Source organism: Sander vitreus, chromosome 7 (genome assembly GCF_031162955.1).
Source record: "Sander vitreus isolate 19-12246 chromosome 7, sanVit1, whole genome shotgun sequence".
Taxonomy (NCBI): Eukaryota; Metazoa; Chordata; class Actinopteri; order Perciformes; family Percidae; genus Sander; species Sander vitreus.
The window spans coordinates 22,314,004-22,335,405 of NC_135861.1; the positions used below are offsets into that span (position 1 = coordinate 22,314,004).

The 21,402-nt window shown below is 37.5% G+C and overlaps 1 protein-coding gene across 1 annotated transcript; it reads left to right on the plus strand.

The window, feature by feature from the left end:
* The first annotated feature begins 201 nt into the window (after window positions 1-201).
* On the plus strand, window positions 202-14,295 carry cdh26.1 (cadherin 26, tandem duplicate 1). Its single transcript, XM_078255407.1, has 20 exons — window positions 202-380; window positions 1,206-1,265; window positions 1,369-1,461; window positions 1,573-1,731; window positions 1,819-1,966; window positions 2,199-2,368; window positions 2,480-2,608; window positions 2,755-2,940; window positions 3,078-3,346; window positions 4,246-4,391; window positions 4,495-4,725; window positions 5,585-5,806; window positions 7,048-7,169; window positions 7,719-7,793; window positions 8,616-8,702; window positions 8,867-8,941; window positions 9,221-9,259; window positions 9,948-10,019; window positions 10,453-10,524; window positions 10,929-14,295. Exons 1-20 carry the CDS (start codon window positions 354-356, stop codon window positions 11,145-11,147), a joined length of 2,601 nt encoding a protein of 866 aa, XP_078111533.1. The 5' UTR covers window positions 202-353; the 3' UTR covers window positions 11,148-14,295.
* Window positions 14,296-21,402: the final 7,107 nt, after the last annotated feature.

A 21,402-nucleotide genomic window follows, 5' to 3' on the forward strand; every position in this document is an offset into this window, starting at 1 on the left:
GAGCTGGAGGGGAGTACACCTGAGCCGAGCTATTTCTCAGCACAGCCAGAAAGTCCACAATATCGTATGAACTAAAACACTCCCTCACAAAATATATTGTACATAATGAAGAGAATGCACAGGTAAGTATACATAAAGCACAGCTCCTACTGGTCTTGTCCTACACACAAATTGTATGTACATAGACTGCATTTGACGGATCACATGACCGCATGAATGAACAAGCCCTTTGTTAATTGCAGTCAGTCAACCTGCTGCCTGCAGGCGTTGTGCTGTCGTCTGTGCACTCTTATACAAGCTACCTTTGACTTTTGGAGTACTCCCATGGAGGATATCACGCAGAGCGGACCAAGATGAAGAACATTTCCCTGCTTCTGTTGGTAGGCATGAAATTCTACGAATATCTACAGTTATAACAAGGCATCATGCTGTTTTAACAAGCATATATTTGGTTAACATTTAAAAACAAAGTGAATGCTTAGTTATTTTCAGTACAAACTATTTGTCTTGAGAGCTTGTGATTACTTGTTAACTTTTAAAAAACAGCACGGAATCTACATACATATACCTTAATTTTTAAAAGTACTTAGTTATAAAGCAGTTAAGTTCACAGGGACTTGGCTGTGAATCATTTGCTCCCAGTGCCTAAATAAATTAACTATGGCATTCAGGTGTGTGGATGCGGAATACCTTTGTTTCTCTCTCGCCCTTAAAAAACGAATACCCATAGATAATAATAATAATAAGTGTAGTGACTCACATGATTTGCTATTACTTGATTTGTATTGTTTTATTAGATATTTTTCCATTAGAATTTCTACAATTGCCTTCATAGGGGCTATTTGTAAGACTGATGAAATCTAAATTAGTGTTATTTTCTCAGTGCTATTACTGTGATTATGTACCATAGCCTACATGGTGCACTACTGCTCTAAGTCAAATGAAAAGTAATTGGTTGGTTGCACTGGCTTCCTCCCACAGCCAAAAAAGCATACAGGTTAGATGAATGGGAAGCTCTAAGTTGTACAGGTGAAGGTGTTTATATGTGTGTTTCCAATTTGATGGAAGAGCAACCTGACAGGGTGTGTACCCCACCTCTTGCATGCGTGCTGGATTTCTCTCCAGCTCCCCATGAAACAGGATCAGTGGGTATGGAAAACTGATGTCTGTTGGGACCCTCTTTAAAAGCCATTTTTCTGTTGTAGGTTGCATTAACAGCCCTCACGGAGTCTCGACAAGGCTACAACATCAGGCGTGACAAGCGGGTAACTGCTTCATGCTTGGACATGCACATCTAAATGTTTTGATTAAAAAATAAAGTAGGAACTGTATGAATTGTATGCTTGATCTTCATTCCATTTTCAACAGGAGCTTTTGGTGCGTTCCAAAAGAAGGTGGGTTTTGTCTACGATTGAAATAGTAGAGGAAAATGAAGGGCCATTCCCCAAAGCAATTGCGAAGGTGAGAACATAATTTTGTAAAATGAATTACCAATCAGTGTGGCAGCTCAAAATCCTGGCTTGGTCAAACATTCAAACAATAACAGCTCAATGGTTTGTGTCTTGACACTAGATGTATAATGACCAGACGGATCAGGACGGGCAAATCTACCGTATCGGTGTAACGAGTGCGACCGGTAATTTGATTGATGGAGTGTTCTCCATAAGTGAAAGTACCGGAGACGTCTATGTCCATCAACGTATCGACAGAGAGGAAATCGATCTCTTCAAAGTGAGCTAATACTGCATTACCAAACCCATTGATGATGTGGATTTTTAACCATTAAAAATCATTTAATATGAGTACCTCTACCCACAGATCACGTTTGACATCTTAAACAAAAAGACTCACAAAGAAATAGACAAGAGACTAGCTTTTGATATACAAGTAAAGGACATCAATGACAACGCACCGATATTTATCGACCTTCCTACGAATGTGGATGTGAAGGAAAATACAGTAGAGGGTGAGTATACAGTTGTATAAGTATGCACATTTTCTGCCAGCTGACAAATGAAAACAATGAATAGTGAGTCCTCACGTCTAGAGTGTTAAACAGAGATGTATCAAAATAATGTCAAACCTAGGGTGCATCTTTCATCCTGTCTCTTACTGTGCACTTTCTCTCCAATTTCCCCACTTCCTTTTTTCTATCACACATTCACTCTCCTTTGCTTCCTTTCCTTAACTTCTTGAAGGGTTCTTGCCAGTGCAGCTGAAGGTCACGGACAGAGATGAGACGAACACACCTAACTCTGAAATCACCATCAGAATGGTTAAACAGACCCCAGCAGAGCCCAAAATTGATTTGAAGATGATGAATGACGGAATGGCCCAGCTCACCTTTACAGGATGTTTTGACTACGATGTGAGTCTCAGTGACTTACTGCACCTACATTAGTGGGCAGCGGAAGGCACACCACATACACACATACTGACTTGTCAATATATTATCTAAAATATTTTTTTATGTTTTCAGAAAGCAAAGAAGTATGAAGTTACTGTTGAAGCAAAAGATCATGGAACCCCGTCCCTTTCCTCTACTGCTGTTGTTACTCTCAATGTTGTTGACTCAAACAGTCATCCACCGACATTCAAGGAGAAAAAGGCACTGATTTTTTACTATTATTATTAAAATTATTATTATTATTATTATTATTATTATTATTATTATTATTATTATTATTGTTATTAATGAAATAGCTTGTTAGTGTGATGTATGATGTTAGAGATGAAACTGTTATGCCTTTCCAGTACCAAGGTGAGGTGTTAGAATCAGTCATCAAGGACGATATTTTGAGAATTGCGGTAGACGACAAAGACACTCCTAAAACTCCTGGCTGGCGTGCCAAATACTACTTCATTGAAGGGAATGAGGAAGGAAACTACAAAATTGAAACTGACCCCGCAACTAATGAGGGTATTCTGAGTGTCATCAAGGTAATTTTGCTTTTTTGACGCTAATAAAAATCTTCATTAATTTACACAGGGCCAATCTGAAAGTCCAACACAGTTTTTTTTTTCTTCCATAAACAGCAGCTGCACCAGTACTGACCTTACTTGTGTGTTTTTTCCAGGGAAAGGATTTCGAGGTGACAACTACTACAACCCTGCGGGTCGGAGTAGAGAATGAGGAACCTTTATTTGTTTGTAAATCTAAATCAACTGGTGGTGCCGGCCCACCTCCAGATGCAGTAACTATCACAATAAAAGTGATAGATGCCAATGACCCACCTAACTATGAGAAAGATCCATTTGTTGTGTACCAGAAAGAAGAGGAGGAGCCAGGAAAGGTGCTGTTCACTCCAAAAGTGAAAGATGTTGACTCAGACGAATCCCAAATCAGGTTGGTGTCTACATACTGTAGGACTGCTGCTGCTCGCTGCACTCATTACCACATTGTGAATAGAGACAGTCAGACAGACCAATGCTGGATTTTTCAGGCAGTTGCCAATATCAACATTTGAGAGTTTAAAAAAAAATCTTAGCACAATCTATTGTCTAATATCTGTTTTGTTTTTTTACATGAATGCATATCATAACCAAACACTTTGATCAATTTGGTTGTCAAATAATTTTGACCAAAATGTGGAATGAGCGGAACATTTTATCATTGAAAAACTAAAATTCTCAGGGCTCTCAGGGGACAAATTCTGTAATGGTGACACTGTTTCTAAATATATCTTTGGTATTTTAATACTGCCAGTTTAGTATTGGCCAGCAGATATCCATATCCCAATCTTGATCGATCTGCAAGAACCCAGTCTCACATTGCCAGACCTAAGTATGGTCTGGTTGCACTAAATTAACATTCTCGAATAGGGGGGAAAAGCGCTCTGGGTTATTTGTGTTTATTTAAACCAATCACAATCATCTTAGGTGGTACTTAAAGCCCGGAAGCATTGACAGTGCCCTTACAAAATAGATAGTGGATAATGTCTGGTGCATGTCAGGCTTTATACCCGCACTGTACATTCGGTAAGTCAGACCAGCAATAACCTAACCATCGATGGATTGGTCGGGGCCCTAATTGCAAATATAACATGAAACTTCTTAATGGAAATTATGTGATTTAGTTTTTAGTGTGAATTAACTGGCATACTGTATAAAATAAATAGTTTCTTCAACTTGTAGTTGTGTAGTACCTCTACTATTTTGATTGTGGCACACAACAAAGCCACACATTTGGTTTTCAGCAGCTGCAATTCAGTGCTTTCAGGTAATACGTTCTCCTCCTTTGATAAGGCATATGATAATAAAAGATCCAGCTGGCTGGGTGACCATTGATGAGAAAACAGGAACACTCACAACAACTAAGAAGATGGATAGAGAGTCACCCTTTGTTGATGACAAAGGCATTTACAAAATAATCATCGGTGCTAAAGATAATGGTATGAAGGAGCCCTACTGTATTTTCTAATTATACACAAGCTAGATAATTTTGTCCACTGGTAAATTAAAAAAGTTTTTTTTGGCTTTGCTTTGGTTACCAAGGTGAACCTCCAGCCACGGGTACATGCACTGTGCTGGTCCACCTCAGGGACATCAACGACAACGTGCCCAAGCTAGTAAATAAAGAGGTCATTATGTGTGGAAACAAGGGCAACATGGTCATGGTGTCTGCCAACGACACAGACGCTGATCCTTACAGTGGACCCTTCGCCTTCTCCCTGGGGGGTGATGACAAAACTCTGACGCAGCGATGGAAACTAGACCCTGCCTTTGGTTAGTACATATTTGCAAACACTGCTTACAAAATAATTAGGGCTGTCTCTGTCACATACTCTGTGATTAATTAATCGAAATTAATCGCATACATAATTAACGGTGCCTGAACCGATACTTAAGAAAGGAAAAAAAGAAAAGGAAAAAAAAGGGTACTAAACAACAGTTGGTGACATTAAAGAACGGCTTCTTTATTTCTAGGCCATATGGTCAAAATTAAATGATTTAATAATAATGTATAACAATAACAATAACTTATTTCACTAGTAAATTGCTGTTGAAGGACAAAAACAACCACCAGATGGGAAAAGGACATTTACAATAACTTCAAATGCACCACGAGCCTGTAGTTTACCAGTTTCATTGAAGCACCGTCTGTGTTGTTTCTCCGACGGCAGCTGCAGATTGTTACATACTGGTGTTGAATCCTCTACAGTAAAACACAGTCAAACTTTACACCGTTTAGCGTTAGCTGTCAGCATTGTAACCGTGTTTAATCCAGCTACTAGCTAGCGGTAGGCTAACGTTAGCTGCTGTTGAGTATAGTGTTAACTAGCGTCACGTGCAGCGGTATTTGTGTTTCAGAGCATCAGAGAGAAGTGCAGACATATCAGTGGCACCAGATTTCGGTAGCCAGGGTTGGCAGGAAGAAGATTTTTACAAGTAAATGTTCCAATCAATAATCCAGTTAGCACATTCTCGTCTCCCTCCTTCATTTTACAGTCCAATGGTGGCTAGAACGGCTCCAGGTCAAACGTCAATATGGAATGGATTAATCTGTGTTATTTTGACAGCCCCAAAAAAAATACAAAGTTGTTGAAATCGAAGAGCCACTTTACACCTCTCTTACCTTCCCCAGGTAAGGAAGGTGGGCTTGTTAGCCTGACGACACTTGCTTATGGTAACTACTCAGTGCCCCTGGTGATTCAAGACCAACAGAGCTCGATTGGACGTGATACTCTGAAAGTGATAGTGTGTGACTGCAGAGAGGGAGATGTTTGTCGTAGCAAAGTGCCATCCTCATCCAGCCTTGGGCCAGCAGGCATTGGACTACTCTTTCTAGGACTCCTATTATTTTTGTGTGAGTATCACTGGCAACATAAACAAAACCATAAAGCTTATGCTCCATAAACTTGCAGTGACCCTTTTTAGTAGCAAGTTAATTAGATGCAAATCCACTTCTCTAAGAAAATAAAATGGTCATGATTGTAATTATTCAACTAATAGAGAGGTGGGGGATGTGAGGATTTAATATTGTAGCGGCCCCTTGGATTTATTGATCAAAATGCAGAGAGTTTCAAACGGGTGTCAGTTTATTTCTTCCTCTCAACGAGCACCATGCACCTAAGCTCCAACAAATAATCGGAGTAGTTCACAAATAATTTGCACATAAATCATGTTCACATATTAATCATGTTTACACCCAATACAAATCATTTTAACTAATAACCAATTTGAAATATGAAATGAAATGTTTTTAAGCTATTATGACAAATAAAATATCACATGCTTCTTTTAAATGAAATACAATATATTATAATTGTTCACAGAAAGAATATTGCTTTTATGTTGATGACATGTGCAATTAATCCATAAACAAATGAAGTAGTCCTAATGACATTCTCTTTTCCTTAAACAAAATCCCTTCTGATAATAATACACACTCCACAAAGTTCGAAGCTCTTAGAAATAACAGGTACAAACAATTCCAAAATAATAAAGTAAATCACAATGTAAACTCTTTCTTTACAGGATTCAAATAGATGAACATGATAAATAACTAATGTGTTTACAAGTTTTTACCGCTCGAATTAAAATAATTCTGTCCTCGTGATTTGTTCTCTATTGGTAAAACTAAATTTGTGGATTGGAGTTGGTGCGCAGGCGTAACTTATACGCCTGTTATAACTTATTTTATCTATGCATGGTAGTTTCACTCCTATATGACCTATCATTTTAAGCCACAAATACTGTATATTTTTTTTTAAACATTTATTTGGTCAAGAAAGTTTAGCTGTGAGCAAGGCTCCCTTTTTTAGGAATGCCCTGACCACAGTCAAACAGTTCCACACATTCACACCTGGAAGCTCCCAAGTACAACCACAGTCCTGTCTGTTGGCCACTGAGCAGCTTCACAGGAGCAGTTTGGGCGTCAAGGGTGGTAATGAGGAAGGCGCAAAAGCTGCTCTTTCACTGCCTCTCCCCAGCTTTATTTTACTGGTTGATTTAGGCCACCATACCCTGTGGCAATTATGTGACAGTTTGAAAACAGATTGCACATGCTGCATTCTCAACAGTGTTATTTTTTATGTGTGTCTACAGTACTGCTCCTCCTCTTTATGTGTCAGTGTGGAGGTAGGGAGAAGCACATGCCCATGGTGGAGGATGAGGGCAACCAGACCCTCATCAAGTACAACCAAGAAGCAGGGGGCTCCGAATGCAAGGTGTGTTGGTTGTGTGCATATTAGAGGGAGTAAGACGTAATTAAGTATGTAGTCTATATCGACGTCACTCCAGCTCGGATTGCTCCGGTGCCGCTGGAAATTCCACCGGATTTCACTCTTTTCGGCCGGATGTCCGTTACCTTCCACTTTCTTTGTGTTGGAATTTTAAACTCCCATCGATTTATGAGGACTAGGGTTAACTGCTCCTCAGATCTCTGAAGGTTAAATCCAGACAGCTCGCTAGAATCTGAGTTTTCTCGACTAAAACAACTTTTGAACATAAACATGTTCCACCAAAACAAGTTCCTTCCAAGGCTATTTTGCAGCGCCGCCCATGACAGTTGTGATTGGTTTATAGAAATGCCAATAAACCAGAGCACATTTTTCTCTCATGCTGGAATGCTGTGTGGACTAGCCAGACCCTCCTCCGCAGCACTGTGGAGGAAGGTCTGGCAATGCCAGACTAGTAAGTAGGCTATATTACTCCACCAATCACACCCAATTTTATGGGAGGGGTCTAACCTATTTTTTCTCTCTCTTCTCTGCCAGGCTGAGCCCACTCTGCTCCTGACACCTAGAAACAGTGTGGCTGTGACAGATGGCCTGAAAATTGGCACCATGCAGGTACTTCACCTCTTGCCCAGTCAGTGTGCATGTGCAATTTCTATTAATCAATCAATTGTATTTGTTACATGAACGAGTTACAAGTCCTGTGGATTGTTATCCCATCAGCTCCTTTAACTTGTGCATTGTTCATGATCAGCATAATTTGGCCAACAAATTGTCACACAGAAACATTTCAATTAAATTTTAGGTTTTAGGAAAAGGTAAGGGTCTAAAAGGCCTCAATACAGAAACCAAATGAGCTACATAAAGAAAAATATAGCTCCTAATCCTGCTGAAAAATGGATGACAGCTATAATTTGGTTACTTTGTTACTTTTCTGTGTCTCTAACCAAGGCGATGACAGATAGGTATGTGAAGTAAAATGTAAGCTGTTGACACAGTTATGTTATGAATTACAGGGTTTGTGCAACATTGTGCAACACACGTATCTACAAACGGTAGCATGACGCTAGAAGAAGACATCTTGGATTGCTTGATATATTTTGGATGTAGTGATCACATTTACTGCAGTTAACTACCAAACACTACAGTAGCTTTAAAATATGAGATACACATTGGTGGTAGGCCAGGAGAGGCATAAGTGCAAGAAATTGTTTGAATGTAATGTAAGTGATGTAACTTCAGTTATTTAGCATTACTGTACAGGATTCATGAACCTACGGGTTTCCTTTTCCTAGGGCTGCATTTCCCTTTTCAAACATAAAAAGGCTTTGTTATATGCCACAGACAAAAATAGAATGCCATTTCCACTTGCCTCTGCTTGTAAGGTTGCTTCATTAATTTGCTTTGCTCAATTAAATATTTCTTTTTATTAACTAGATGTCTCAGGCTGGTCGAAGAATGGCCCAGGACAGGATTACGTACGACAGCTCATGGCTCCCCGCCGTGAGTAACAGCTCTTTAAATGTGTTTGTAATTTCACAATACAAATAATTACAATAATTTAGAGTAATGTCTCCATTGAAATAATAATTTCTTAACAAGACATTACAGTGTTCGGTGGTGCATGCACATACAACCTGAAAATCTATAGCTGGTACCTTACTGATTAACCTTATCCCCTGCAAAAGAACTATACCATGACTTCAATGGACACGCAGCCTCACAGAGACACTCTCGGAAGCCAGGGAAGAGGGCAGACCATGGTGAGTGACTACAGCAGTGCCCTTTATGGCGTGTTTCCTGATGATTGTGTTATTATCGCATTGCATCTCATTGTTCCGATACTTTGTAGAGAGTCTGTTTTCTGTGCTCGATGGTGTTTTAAGCGTTGTACTGAGATGTGTTTCTATCATTTAGTCTGCCCTTACTTATATACATTGCAACTTAAAAACACTTTCTAGGATGCTTTCTCTGAGTGCTATCTATGTGTTTTTTTAAACAAACAAATACAAGACTTAACCTGTTTATTTCCTTAATTTCAGTACTCTACATGGACTACAAACAGGATGAACACCTATCAGGTAAGAAGGGCTCTTCATTGAATTAGCATGTTTTAATCTTTCACTTTTCATTGTATGCACTTTCTAATGTATATACAGTATGTTAATTAAGTAGTGGGAAACTGTGGAAGCAAGAAACAAGACATCTTTCTTTTTCAGGCTCATTTTTCAAAAAAATAGTTTCTGTGTTTGTTGTAATGTCATGAGAGGCTGAAGTGCACCACTACCCCTTGTCCTGTTCTTAATAGAATTGAAAGCTTTTATGTTTTCTTCCAGGTGTGTTTTAATTTATCCATGCACTCTAAACACAAGGTACATTTACTTTGTGTAAAGTAGCAAGTTATGCAACGTTAATGGCATCTTTTTGTTTTGGCTAGAAATGTATTTTAATCAGCTCTAATCTGCTGTTAGTGTTAGCACTGACGTTAGCCTGTTAGCAAGAGAGTTTGCCTTTGCCTAACATTAGTATAGCGAACATTATTCACAGATTTAAAAAAAAATAGTCTGTTTTCGCAGAAGAATTTTTTTTTAAATGAAGCATAGAAAAAATGAGCCTGGAAAAGAAATTCACCCATTTTGACAGATGAAAAAACTGAGCCTGAGCCTGAAAAGCAATAGTTTTCCCTTGCCTCTCAGGGCTTCATTGAAGCCAATACATGTGCATTATATTTTACGAACAAGAGCTCACAGTCCTCCTCTTGCTGAACAGGGAGGCTCTTCAAGATACAACGGCTCTCTCAGCCTGCTGTCAAATCACCAGATCACAGATCACATCGCCAGGGTGAGTTTGTTTAATATCCACATGTTGAAGTGTCCCTGGAAACATTTACTTTGTGTTAGCAAGTTATGCAATGTTAATGGCATCTCTTTATTTTGGCTAGAAAGGTATTTTAATCAGCTCTAATCTGCTGTTAGTGTTAGCTATACTTACGTTAGCCTGCTAGCAAGAGAGTTCGCCATTGCCTAACATCAGTATAGCGAACGCTATTCACAGATGAAAAAAAAGAGCCTGTTTTTGCAGAAGAAAAAATAAATAAATGAAGCATAGAAAAAATGAGCCTGGAAAAGAAATTCACCCATTTTGACAGATGAAAAAACTGAGCCTGAGCCTGAAAAGCAATAGTTTTCCCTTGCCTCTCAGGGCTTCATTGAAGCCAATACATGTGCATTATATTTTACGAACAAGAGCTCACAGTCCTCCTCTTGCTGAACAGGGAGGCTCTTCAAGATACAACGGCTCTCTCAGCCTGCTGTCAAATCACCAGATCACAGATCACATCACCAGGGTTAGTTTGTCTAATATCCACATGTTGAAGTGTCCCTGGAAACTGAACCCCAAATTGCTCCCATGGTCAGACCAGCACATTGCATCTGTTTGTGTGAATGAGAGGCAAATTGTAAAGCACTTTGGATAAAAACTCTATATAAAAGGCAGCCATTTACCAAATGGACAGGCAACAATTTTGTAGTGAATGGGATTTAATTAAACTTCAGTAATGCTCATGTATATAACATGGATGAAAACAACATCACTGAAGGTTGTTTGCATTGGCTTTAAGCAATAAAAGAATACCATTACTCATTTGGACTGAATATCTTTATATACATATATTTATTATATATTCATATATTTTTTTAAACGTTCCAATTTTGTAACCAGAAATCTTTTGATGTCTCCTCAATCCCACAGAGATTGCACACGATTGATGGAAAACATGTGGACCACCCAGTGTACCTACCTTACGAGTATGCCTTCGAGGGACAGGGCAGCCAATGCCAATCTCTGGATAGCCTGTCAGTCAGCAACCTGGGAGATGATTTGATGTTTCTAAATAATTTGGGGCCAAAGTTCAAGACCTTGGGAGGCATCTGTCACCAGACACTTCAAGGAAAAAACATAGAGCTCTAAAAGGCACCACTGGACTAGGATTGTTATATCAAGCAAGTTGCTCTTCGGTCCAAGTTTGAGATTGTAATTTTGGACTGATCTGACTGGATTTTTGAAGAAAAGATATATGACAATGGTTGGATTACACCTCACATATTCATATATTGTATAATTGCATCCCCACGGAACAAGGATTTGTAGCTTTTGAGGTTTGCAGACGATTTTGCTTGTTTGGTGCTCTGGTGATTTTGAAATGTTATGTTTGACAGTGACTGGGTGTGTTTTTTACTTTGCTATTTTAAGACTGATTGCTGCCACGTCACAGTGCTTTCAGCAGCACATAATTTCTAGCTCTTGAGGTTTTGGTAACTGTAACTGTTTTAAACTGTAAATTCGTGGTATATACGTTTTTTTCTTTCTGCCAGCTACACCAACATATCCTGTTGTATCTTTTACAAAAGGACCGGCAGAAATTTGATTGGTTAAAAGCATTGTAGTTCAACAGTATTGGGATAATGGTATTGTTCCTACTAAACAGAGATACCGTAACTGTTTGTGGCCTGCTGTTTATGATTTGGTGATGCAGCGTTTGGGGTATTAACCAGTGGTGTAGTCAGTGTTGGTCATCTTACTTTAAAAAAGTAATTAGTTACAGTTACAAATTACTTCTCCCAAAAAGTAATTGAGTTAGTAACTCAGTTACCACATTGTAAAAGAAATTAGTTACTCAGCAAAGTAACTGTGAAGTTATTTTTTATGTTCTATACGTTCTATAACATCTTTAACATCAAAGATGTTTATATTAACTGATTGAAGAATAAAAACACTATATACAGAAAAATCAAGCGTTGCTTGTTTTAACAGAGTGGCTCCGTCTCCTTCGCTGGAGCTCACGCTAGCTGCATTTAGGCTTGGGGTTGGGTTAGCAGCAGCAACAAGTGTCGTGTTAGCATGTGTTGATGTGAGGTGCTTCATAAGATTTGAGTTGCTTGAGGCAGACATGGATAAAGTATGTTTTCCTGGGCATAGCGTGCATGTTACATAAACATTCTTGCCTTTAATTTCAATGAGCGTGAAGTAGTGCCGGTACTTCCAGTTCGAGAACGCTACCTTTGAATATCCCTGGTTCGTTACCATTGTCCCTGTCTTGTGTTTAGTGGTAGTCAGAGCGTGCAGTGAGACAGCGTGAGCAGGGCATCCGCCCACCCAGCCAATCATCATTTGCAACGGTGTCATCATCCCCACCCCTGCGTTGCAACGATGGGAAAAGTAATTAATTAGATTACTCCGTTACCAAAAAAATAACGCTGTTAGTAACGCCGTTATACTTAAACACAGATACTCCCAACACTGGTCAGGATTGCAAACAATAGGCACCAGAGCAGAGAATTGATTTTTAATCCCAAAGTGTTTACATACTTGATTCCATGTTTTAAGGGTATTTCTAACGATAAAATTATCTTTCATTCCCTGTAGTGAAATTGCATTATTTATAAAGGGCATATCTGACAGAACCGGTTCACAGCCGATATTTTCCAAATCCAGAAATGTGGAATTAGCATCATTATTTAACCATTCAGTAATATATCTTATTTGTGAGGCCCAGTGATAATACATTATATTTGGCAATGCTAACCCCCCTTTGTCCCTTGGTAACTGCAGTTTCTCAGTTTTTCTCCAATTTAAATCTTGGGTGCTTGCCCTTCCATACAAATTTACTTATCAAACTATGTAGTGATTTAAAAAAAAGTTAACTGGAACATAATTGGGTAGCATCTGCAATGGATATAATAGCCTGGGTAAGACATTCATCTTAATAATGGCAACTCTGCCAAGTAATGATATTAACAAAGGACTCCATCTTTGAAGATTTTTTCTAATTTCATTCACCACTGGGTCTAAATACATTTTTACCATATCATCAAAATTACAGCAGACATTAATTCCCAAGTATCTAAACCCATGAGGAGACAACTGAAAAGGAATGTAACCCGATAGGTCAGAACATGTCAAGTTCCCTAGCGGTAAAGCTAATGATTTTCCATAGTTGACTTTATAGCCAGAGAACACCCCAAACTCATTTATTATCTGGACAACAGCTGAGACGGAGGAAATGGGATTGTTCAAAAATAAAAGAACATCATCTGCATACAGTGAAATCTTGTGTATTTGTTTTTTAGTTTGAATACTGGCAACTAAGGAACTAGATCTAATCCTCTCCGCCAAAGGTTCCATTGCTAATGCAAATAATAAAGGAGATAAAGGGCATCCTTGTTTGGTACCTTTACTTATAGAGAAAGGAGAAGACATTACCCCCATAATAGAAACTGATGCTTGTGGTGCAGAATATAACAATTTAACCCATTCAATAAACCCGTTTTAAACAAATAATCCCACTCTATATGATCAAATGCTTTTTCAGCATCTAAATATACCACCAATGCATTAAGTTTCTGGATTTTAACATACTGTAAAATACCTAATAATCTCCTAATGTTTGAATATAATTGCCTGTTTTGGACAAAGCCAGTCTGGTCATGTCCCACAATTTTTGGTATAATATAATTAATCCTAGAAGCAAGAAGTTTAGCTAAAATGTTACAGTCTGTGTTTTGAATACTTATTGGTCTATAGGATTCAGGATATTCTGGGTCTTTGTTTTCCTTTAGTATCATATTAATTGTAGCCAATTGCAATGATTGAGGATGCTTTTTGATTGACAAAGAGTGTTTAAACATTCTAGTAATTAGGGGAGAGAGAATACCTTTAAACATTTTATAAATCTCTGGGGGGAGACCATCTGGTCCACAGGCCTTTCCAGATGCTAAGGTGCCTATCACCTCCTCAACTTCCATACAAGATATAACCATATCACACTTAATCCTATCTTCATCAGATACCTTAGGAAGTTGTATACATTGAAAAAAATCATTAATTTTATCATCCATGCCCACTGTTTTTTGATGTATACAAAGATGAAAAAAATTCATTAAATACATTAGCAATTTCAATGTTTGTATAATGCAGCTTCCCATGTTTGTCCTTAATTTTTTTAATGGATTTGTTTAAAGCTGTGTTACTTATAAGATTAGCTAAGTACCTCCCTGATCTATTAGCATATTTGTATTTCTTGTGTTTTTGTCTAAATAAACCCTTTTCTGCATTCTGAGATAGGAGTGTGTTTAGGGCAGTTCTAGTTCTTATAACGTTATGCCAGTTCGCATTACAGCCATTGCGTTTATGCTCAGATTCAGCTTTTTGTAATTCCAACTCAAGACGTTTCTGTTCTTTCAACTTTTTTTTCTTTTTTGCTGAACAATAATCATATTGTTATATCAATAATAATGCCCCTTAAATAAGCCTTAGTTGTTTCCCATAAGTTTGAGGGATTTGTGTATTCATTATCGTTCTCCTGGATAAACATTTTTAATTATTTTTGAGCCATGGAACAAAAATCTGGGTCGGATAATATAGACCTATTAGATTTCCAGCTGTGTCTGTTTAATTTATTATATGAAATGTACATACCCAAAAAGACTGGAGCATGGTCTGATATATGAATAGATCCAATATTAAATTTTTCGATTTGTTGTATAGAGGATTGTGGAACAAGAAAAAAGTCAATTCTAGAGTAAGACTTTACTTATGTTCAGCAAACGCCAAGCATCTATCAAACCAAGTTCGTCTAACATTTGATGAATAGCTTTTTGTCTACGAGTTGGAATGGTTGATAGATTGCTAGGATGCTTATCTAATTTCCCATCTAACACACAATTCCAGTCACCACCAATAATAACATTAGGGGCACTATATTGTACAAGCAATGGAGTTAATTTTGTAAATAGATTCCAATGGATATTTGGTGCAGCATAAACATTTAAAATGCTTATAATTTCCCCATATAAAAAGCCGTATAGAAACACAAAGCAACCATCTGGATCAGATTCACAATGCTCGACTTTTAGTGGAAGGTCCTTATTAATTAAAATAGTAACTTCCCTACTTTTGCTGTTATATGAGGCAGAAAATACTTGCCCAACCCAATTTCTCTTTAATTTTGAGTGTTCAACCTTCGTTAGATGTGTCTCCTGTAGCAGTCCAATAACTACTTTCTCTTTTTTCAAGTAAGACAAGATTGTATTCCTTTTTATGGGATGTTTGCACCCTTTGATGTTCCAGGAACAACTTAAAATGGAATTATTGAATGGCATCAGTCAGTTAATATAAACATATTTGAAGTTAAAGATGTTATAGAACGTAATAGCGTTATAGAACATAAAAAATAACTTCACAGTTACTTGGCTGAGTAACTAATTACTTTTACAATGTGGTAACTGAGTTACTAACTCAATTACTTTTTGGGAGAAGTAATTTGTAACTGTAACTAATTACTTTTTTTAAACTAAGATGACCAACACTGATCCTGACTTTGAATTGTCTTGTTTAGATGTGGGTTTTAAAACATTGAGCGATGCTGGTATCTCTCAAATACAAGACCTGATCTCAGATGGGATTTTAAAATTTTTCTCTCAACTCAGAACTGAATTTGAGCTCCCTCAAACACAATTTTTCCGTTATTTACAGCTTAGGAGTTATATCCATTCTATACCAACATATATGAGTGGCTTGAATACGAATCCGCTTGAAAATATACTATTAAAAGCTTCTTCTTTAAAGAAGAAAGTATTGAGTTATATTTACTCTCAAATGTTTGTCAATATCCCTACGATCAATAGTAAAACTTCTTGGGGTGAAGATTTAGGTTCCCAACTGGATGAGGGGATGTGGAAAAGAATCTTGTTGAATGCAAAGAAAACGACATGCTCTAATAAATCCTATGAGACTCAATATAAGATTATCCACAGATGGCATGTTACCCCTGCTATTCAATGTAAATATGACCCTATGCGCTCATCATTATGTGTGAAATGTAAAAATCGCTGTGGCACTTATGGACATCTAATGTGGTCATGTCCAAGAATCTCAAGTTTTTGGCTATCGGTCCAAAATGAGATTAAGAACATTTTTGGGCTTAATATTCCACTAAATCCATACCATTTTGTACTGGGACTGGATACCAATTGTGATCGTAGGTACAGGTACATTCTTAGAGTCGCTTTGTATGCTGCACACCTCACAATACTACATAAATGGTTAGACGAAGATCCTCCTAATATTACAATGTGGTATGAAAAATGTATGTCCATCTTGCCATTGAGATTATCACATGTACTAAGACATACGCTCAATGTTTTTGTAAGGGAATGGTCCACATTAGAATTATACCTGAAAGAAGAATGGCCAAGAGTAATGTGTATAGAGGTAGGAATTTGAAAAGTGACTGAAAAAGCACATGAAATATTTAATTTTGCACTGCAACTGCTAGTTTTATTTTACTAACTCTCTTATATATGTATATGTGTGTATGTATGTATGTATGTATGTATGTATGTATGTATGTATGTATATATGTGTGTATGAATGTATGTATGTGTATATGTATGTATGTATGTGTGTACATATATATATATATATGTATGTATGTATGTGTGTATATGTATATATATATATATATATAGATTTTTTTTTAATTTTTTTTTAATTTTATGTTTTAGTTTATGTTTATGTCTGGTATCACTTGTGGTTTCTTGTATTGTCTCAAATTAAAATAAAAAATGTTTGGGCATTTTAGGCCTTTATTATATAGGACAGCTGAAGATGTGAAAGGGGAGAAAGAGTAGGAATAGCATGCAGCAAAGGGCTGCAGGTCGGAGTTGAGCCTGCGGCTGCTGCAACAAGGACTGAGCTTTGCATCAAAAGAATCCTCAGAGGATAAAAGATTAGCATGGTGTTCAGAGCTTACTGAAGGAATCACTGTAGAAGAATGGCAGGATATATGTTTCCAGGGCCAAATACAAACAATAAATACAAGGTTCAAACTCCTCCAGTATAAATGGGTGATGAGAACATACATTACCCCAGAGTTGCTACATCGCATCCACCCTAATACACTAGATACTTGTGTCAAGTGCGGTATACAGAAGGGTAGCTTGTTTCACTGCCTCTGGGAATGCACCCTCATTCAAGAATTTTGGAAAGAGATCATTGCAATTGTATCTATGTTTATTAATGAACAACTTCCACTGTGTCCCAAACTTTGTATTTTTGGATATTTCCCAGCTAGCTGTACACTAAACAATAGCAGGAAGAAGATGGTCTTCTTGAAGCTAAACATAAAATTGCACGTGGAAATTTTCATAAATTTCATGGAAATCTGTTCACAGACCAAGCAAACAGCTGGATCGAAGGGCTGCTGCAATGCCTTGCCCTAGAGAAACTTACATATGTTGTTAAAGGGAAATATAACACCTCTGTTAAGATTTGGGGCTCATTTATGCAATTTCTGGAGGGGGGGATTTCATTGCAGCTTTGTAGTCTACTGTCTCTAAACATTTTTTTTTGTGTCCATCTGTGCATGTACATGTTTGTCACTCCTTAGTATTATTCTTTTCTTTTCCTTAAACGCCATGATGGGAGTCAGGGTGTTACCATAACAGATAAGCATACCACTAACATCTCTACATTTGGAATATCCTCAAGTGCCTATTTGTACTTATTGATGTGCCTTGTTCTGCTCTGTTTTGTGTCTTTGTATTGTAATTGAAAAATCAATAAAAACATTTGTCAAAAAAAAAGACTGAGCCTTTGTACATGGGGTGCACGCTCTACCAGGTGAGCTATCCAGGCACCCCATGTATACTATAATTGCTTGTATTAATTAATCTTTCACACTTGCATGCTAGATGAAGAGGTTGTCAGCGAGAGAGTGGTGGCAGCAGAAATGATATACAGCATGTCAGAAGAGTATAGCGTTGAGTCGGGTTGACTGTTTTCTCACCATGATTGACTGGTTTTCTCATACCAGTGATAATCCTACCTAATATTGTGTAGTGTACCAATTTCTAAATTTCTGAAACTACATGACCACACATGGTTGGCTCTGTAAGCTGTTGCTAAAAATTACAGTGTGCACCCTTCAGTCTGTCAACAGATGTGGCAGTAATTAGTTTTTTGATTAATGTATGTACTGTAGAGACGCCAAATGCAGTTTAGGTGTGGCAGAGTAATGTTCAAATGTGACACGGATCATGGTTCATCCGCACGCATAACCCAGAAAAACTGGTTCTAGTACAGGATATGGCTATGTTCACACTTGGCGGGTTTTTTTTAAGCTGCCAGCGTCTGTTTTACATTATAATCCTATGGAGTAAACCATGTTTTCAAAAAAGTAAAGTTTAAGTAAAAGTAAGTTTTAAACGTCACCGCCGACTTCTTTTTTGCAGCTCGGAGTGTCTCTTTTTGAAGTTGAAAAAAGTTCTATACTTTTCTAAAAAAAATACGCCCTACCTCATGCTCTTTTGACAGCTGACCAATGACAACCGGAGTATATATTTATACAGAGAATATATTTACATTTATTTTATCGTTATTAATACATACTGTGTGTATATGTATATTGATTATATTCTTTTTAGCCTTCTTATATTTGAATGTGTGACATGCACCAACAACACCATGACAAATTCATTGTATGTGCAAAAATGTACATGGCAATAAAGCCCTTTGTGATTCTGATTCTGATTCTGAGTAGCCAGACCTGTCGTTTTCATAACAACAAGAAAATGTGGAGTTGGAGCACAGCGAGATATACGGTATGACCAAGGGGGTAAGCCAACTTCCACACAGCGTACCTCCTATGGTACGCTGAGATTTTATTATATTTCATATTATATATATATATATATATTAGATTTTATATTATTAGATTTATATTATATATATTATTTGATGCTAACAAGCACTCACCCGTCATTAGCATTCCATTGACTGCCATTCATTTTGATGTCACTTTGACAGCGAATAACTTTACATCTGAAGCATTTAAAGACTTTATTTGTCCATTGTTTATTTCTAAAGAAACACAACAATGTATAAAAGGCTCCATTACCTTGTATCTCATGTTATGGCAGCGTTACGTAGCAGACGTTTTTGTAAAAATAGGCTAACGATTGTGTCATAATCACGCGACTTTCTGTCGCATAGTAGACAAATTACCATACAGTACAGGAGAAGCTCGCAGGCAGTTTCGACTTACATTAGCTGTTTAAGTTTAATTACTAATGTTAACTTGCATTTTAGTTAGCAATAATTAGCCTGTGTCCATGTTATCTCCTTACATATACCTACTCTCTCCGTCTCTGCAACATTCGGAATGATTGAGATTTCTCTTGGCACAGCTACCAGAAGACTTACAACTTTCAGACAGGTTGCTCACGTCACATCTACGTCGGCAAGCTCAGTTTGCAGCTGCGCAGTAACACTCAGCCATCACCGCAAAAGTGCTTCTAATAGACTTCACTGGTCTCCGTCCGCAGCAACGGGATCTGTTGGTCCATTTCTCTGTCTATGGGTATGACCGGGTGCTCCCTGCACAGGGAACTCACTTTGTTTTATGTAACGTTAGCAGCACCACTCTCTCGCTCTCTCTCTCTCTCTCTCTCTCTCTCTCTCTGTTTTTTCTCTAGCTCGCTCCACCGCTTTGTTTTATCTAACGTTAGCAACGCTCCAGATAGCGCTCTAGCTAGGATACTATAGCAGTAGCTGTTGTTATAGCAACAAAAGACGCTCTCGGCTGCTTTTTGGAATAAAAACCATGGATGTATAAAAGCGCTGCCAGCTTCTTTTTTTCACTACAAAAGTGCCCTACTTAATTTTTTTTTTAAAAGACACCAAGTGTGAACATACAGGGTTGACCTGCCCACACAGGGTGTTCAATTACTTTTAATTAATTAATTAATTTTGCAATCTGCTGCTTAAAGTTAATCCTAAGTGAAGTTTTCCTGCAGTAGACAAAAGAAAAGCTCAGGATAATTCATTCTCACCCTCCCAATGGACCAATTTTGAGCTGTATGAGCCAGATTTTTTTTAGTAGATTTATGTTCACATGTTAAAGAAGTATTTTACATTAGACTGTGCCAATTTTCACTGTCCTCAGGTGATCTACGGTGCCTATGTAATTAGCACATTTGTTATCTTAATGTATATTTATCTCTTTAAAATAATATCAACATATTAAATGAGTTTAAGAGGTACGTAGTAATCGAACATAACAGAAGTGAAAAGTCCCTCCATATGTCAGCACATCAAGCAAATGGAACTCACAGAATATCGGCCAGTGTAAGCATGTCACTCACTTTGCTGTCAGTCAGCATATTTCCAGTGCGATGAAGATAAGCACAGACAACACATTATGCCTTTTTAAAGGAAGGAGATACACAATGAATTAGATGATGTGGATAAACTAGAAACAAACAGCAAAGCACATTATTAGGACGGATGAACACCAAAAGACACAAGCACACACTGAGCATGAAATGATTTGCAGCAACTCAAAGTCAACTTTGGACAGAAGCAAAGGTTTAGTTTTAATTTCTAACAGATAAAGCTAACGTTGCCTCTCAGTTTCTACTACTACACACAGTAAAACAACTGCAGTAAAAAGGACAGCTGAAATACTTTCCTAAATTCAATACATATGTGAGTATAATAAAGAAAGAAAAGCAGCCCCCTGAATTAAACTAATCACTGATTGTGTTGGGATAACTACCCGGAAACAGAGGGGCTGAACCCATACGGTGTTATATCTGCAGTACATTGAGGCGGCACACAAGCTTTGGAATAGTTAGGGGGTTATGGAAAACTACAAATGAGTTCAAACATTATGAAATCATCTAGTCTAGAATCACGCAATGTCAAATAATCCAAAACATTTTTGAGTTTAAGGTTATTATTATGAAATCTTGTCTCAATAATGCCTAGCAAGCACTTATGAAAACCTACTTGTTTAAAAAAAAAAAGATTCTCTATACCTTTATGTGCCTTTCTGTGTTTTTAGATCCTGATAAATATATTAATATATATATTAATTAATTTTGCTTTTAAAAACTATGTACATTTTCTATCAATAACCAAGAATTGAGAGAGCTACAGATAAAAATTGTAAATGTAGAAATTGCAAATTGACTATGTATCAATCATAATGACAACCACTGCAGCAGACACAGGTCACATTATAGATTATAGATAGAATATAGATCTCGTCCCTTTAGACCTACACAATAGTGCTCTAGAAGGTGTTATGTGCCAACAGAGAAATTCAAATTAAAACATTTTAGATCCCGATTAATATATTTTTAACAGTTCCTTGTGTACTTAC

What these genes read in the sequence shown, in the direction of transcription:
- cdh26.1 (XM_078255407.1), top strand. Translation starts at nt 354, where the DNA reads ATGAAGAACATTTCCCTGCTTCTGTTG. An exon ending in GAAGGAAAATACAGTAGAGG is followed by an intron (nt 1,967 to 2,198) that starts GTGAGTATACAG and finishes AACTTCTTGAAG; the next exon opens with GGTTCTTGCCAGTGCAGCTG. An exon ending in CAGGGGGCTCCGAATGCAAG is followed by an intron (nt 7,170 to 7,718) that starts GTGTGTTGGTTG and finishes CTTCTCTGCCAG; the next exon opens with GCTGAGCCCACTCTGCTCCT.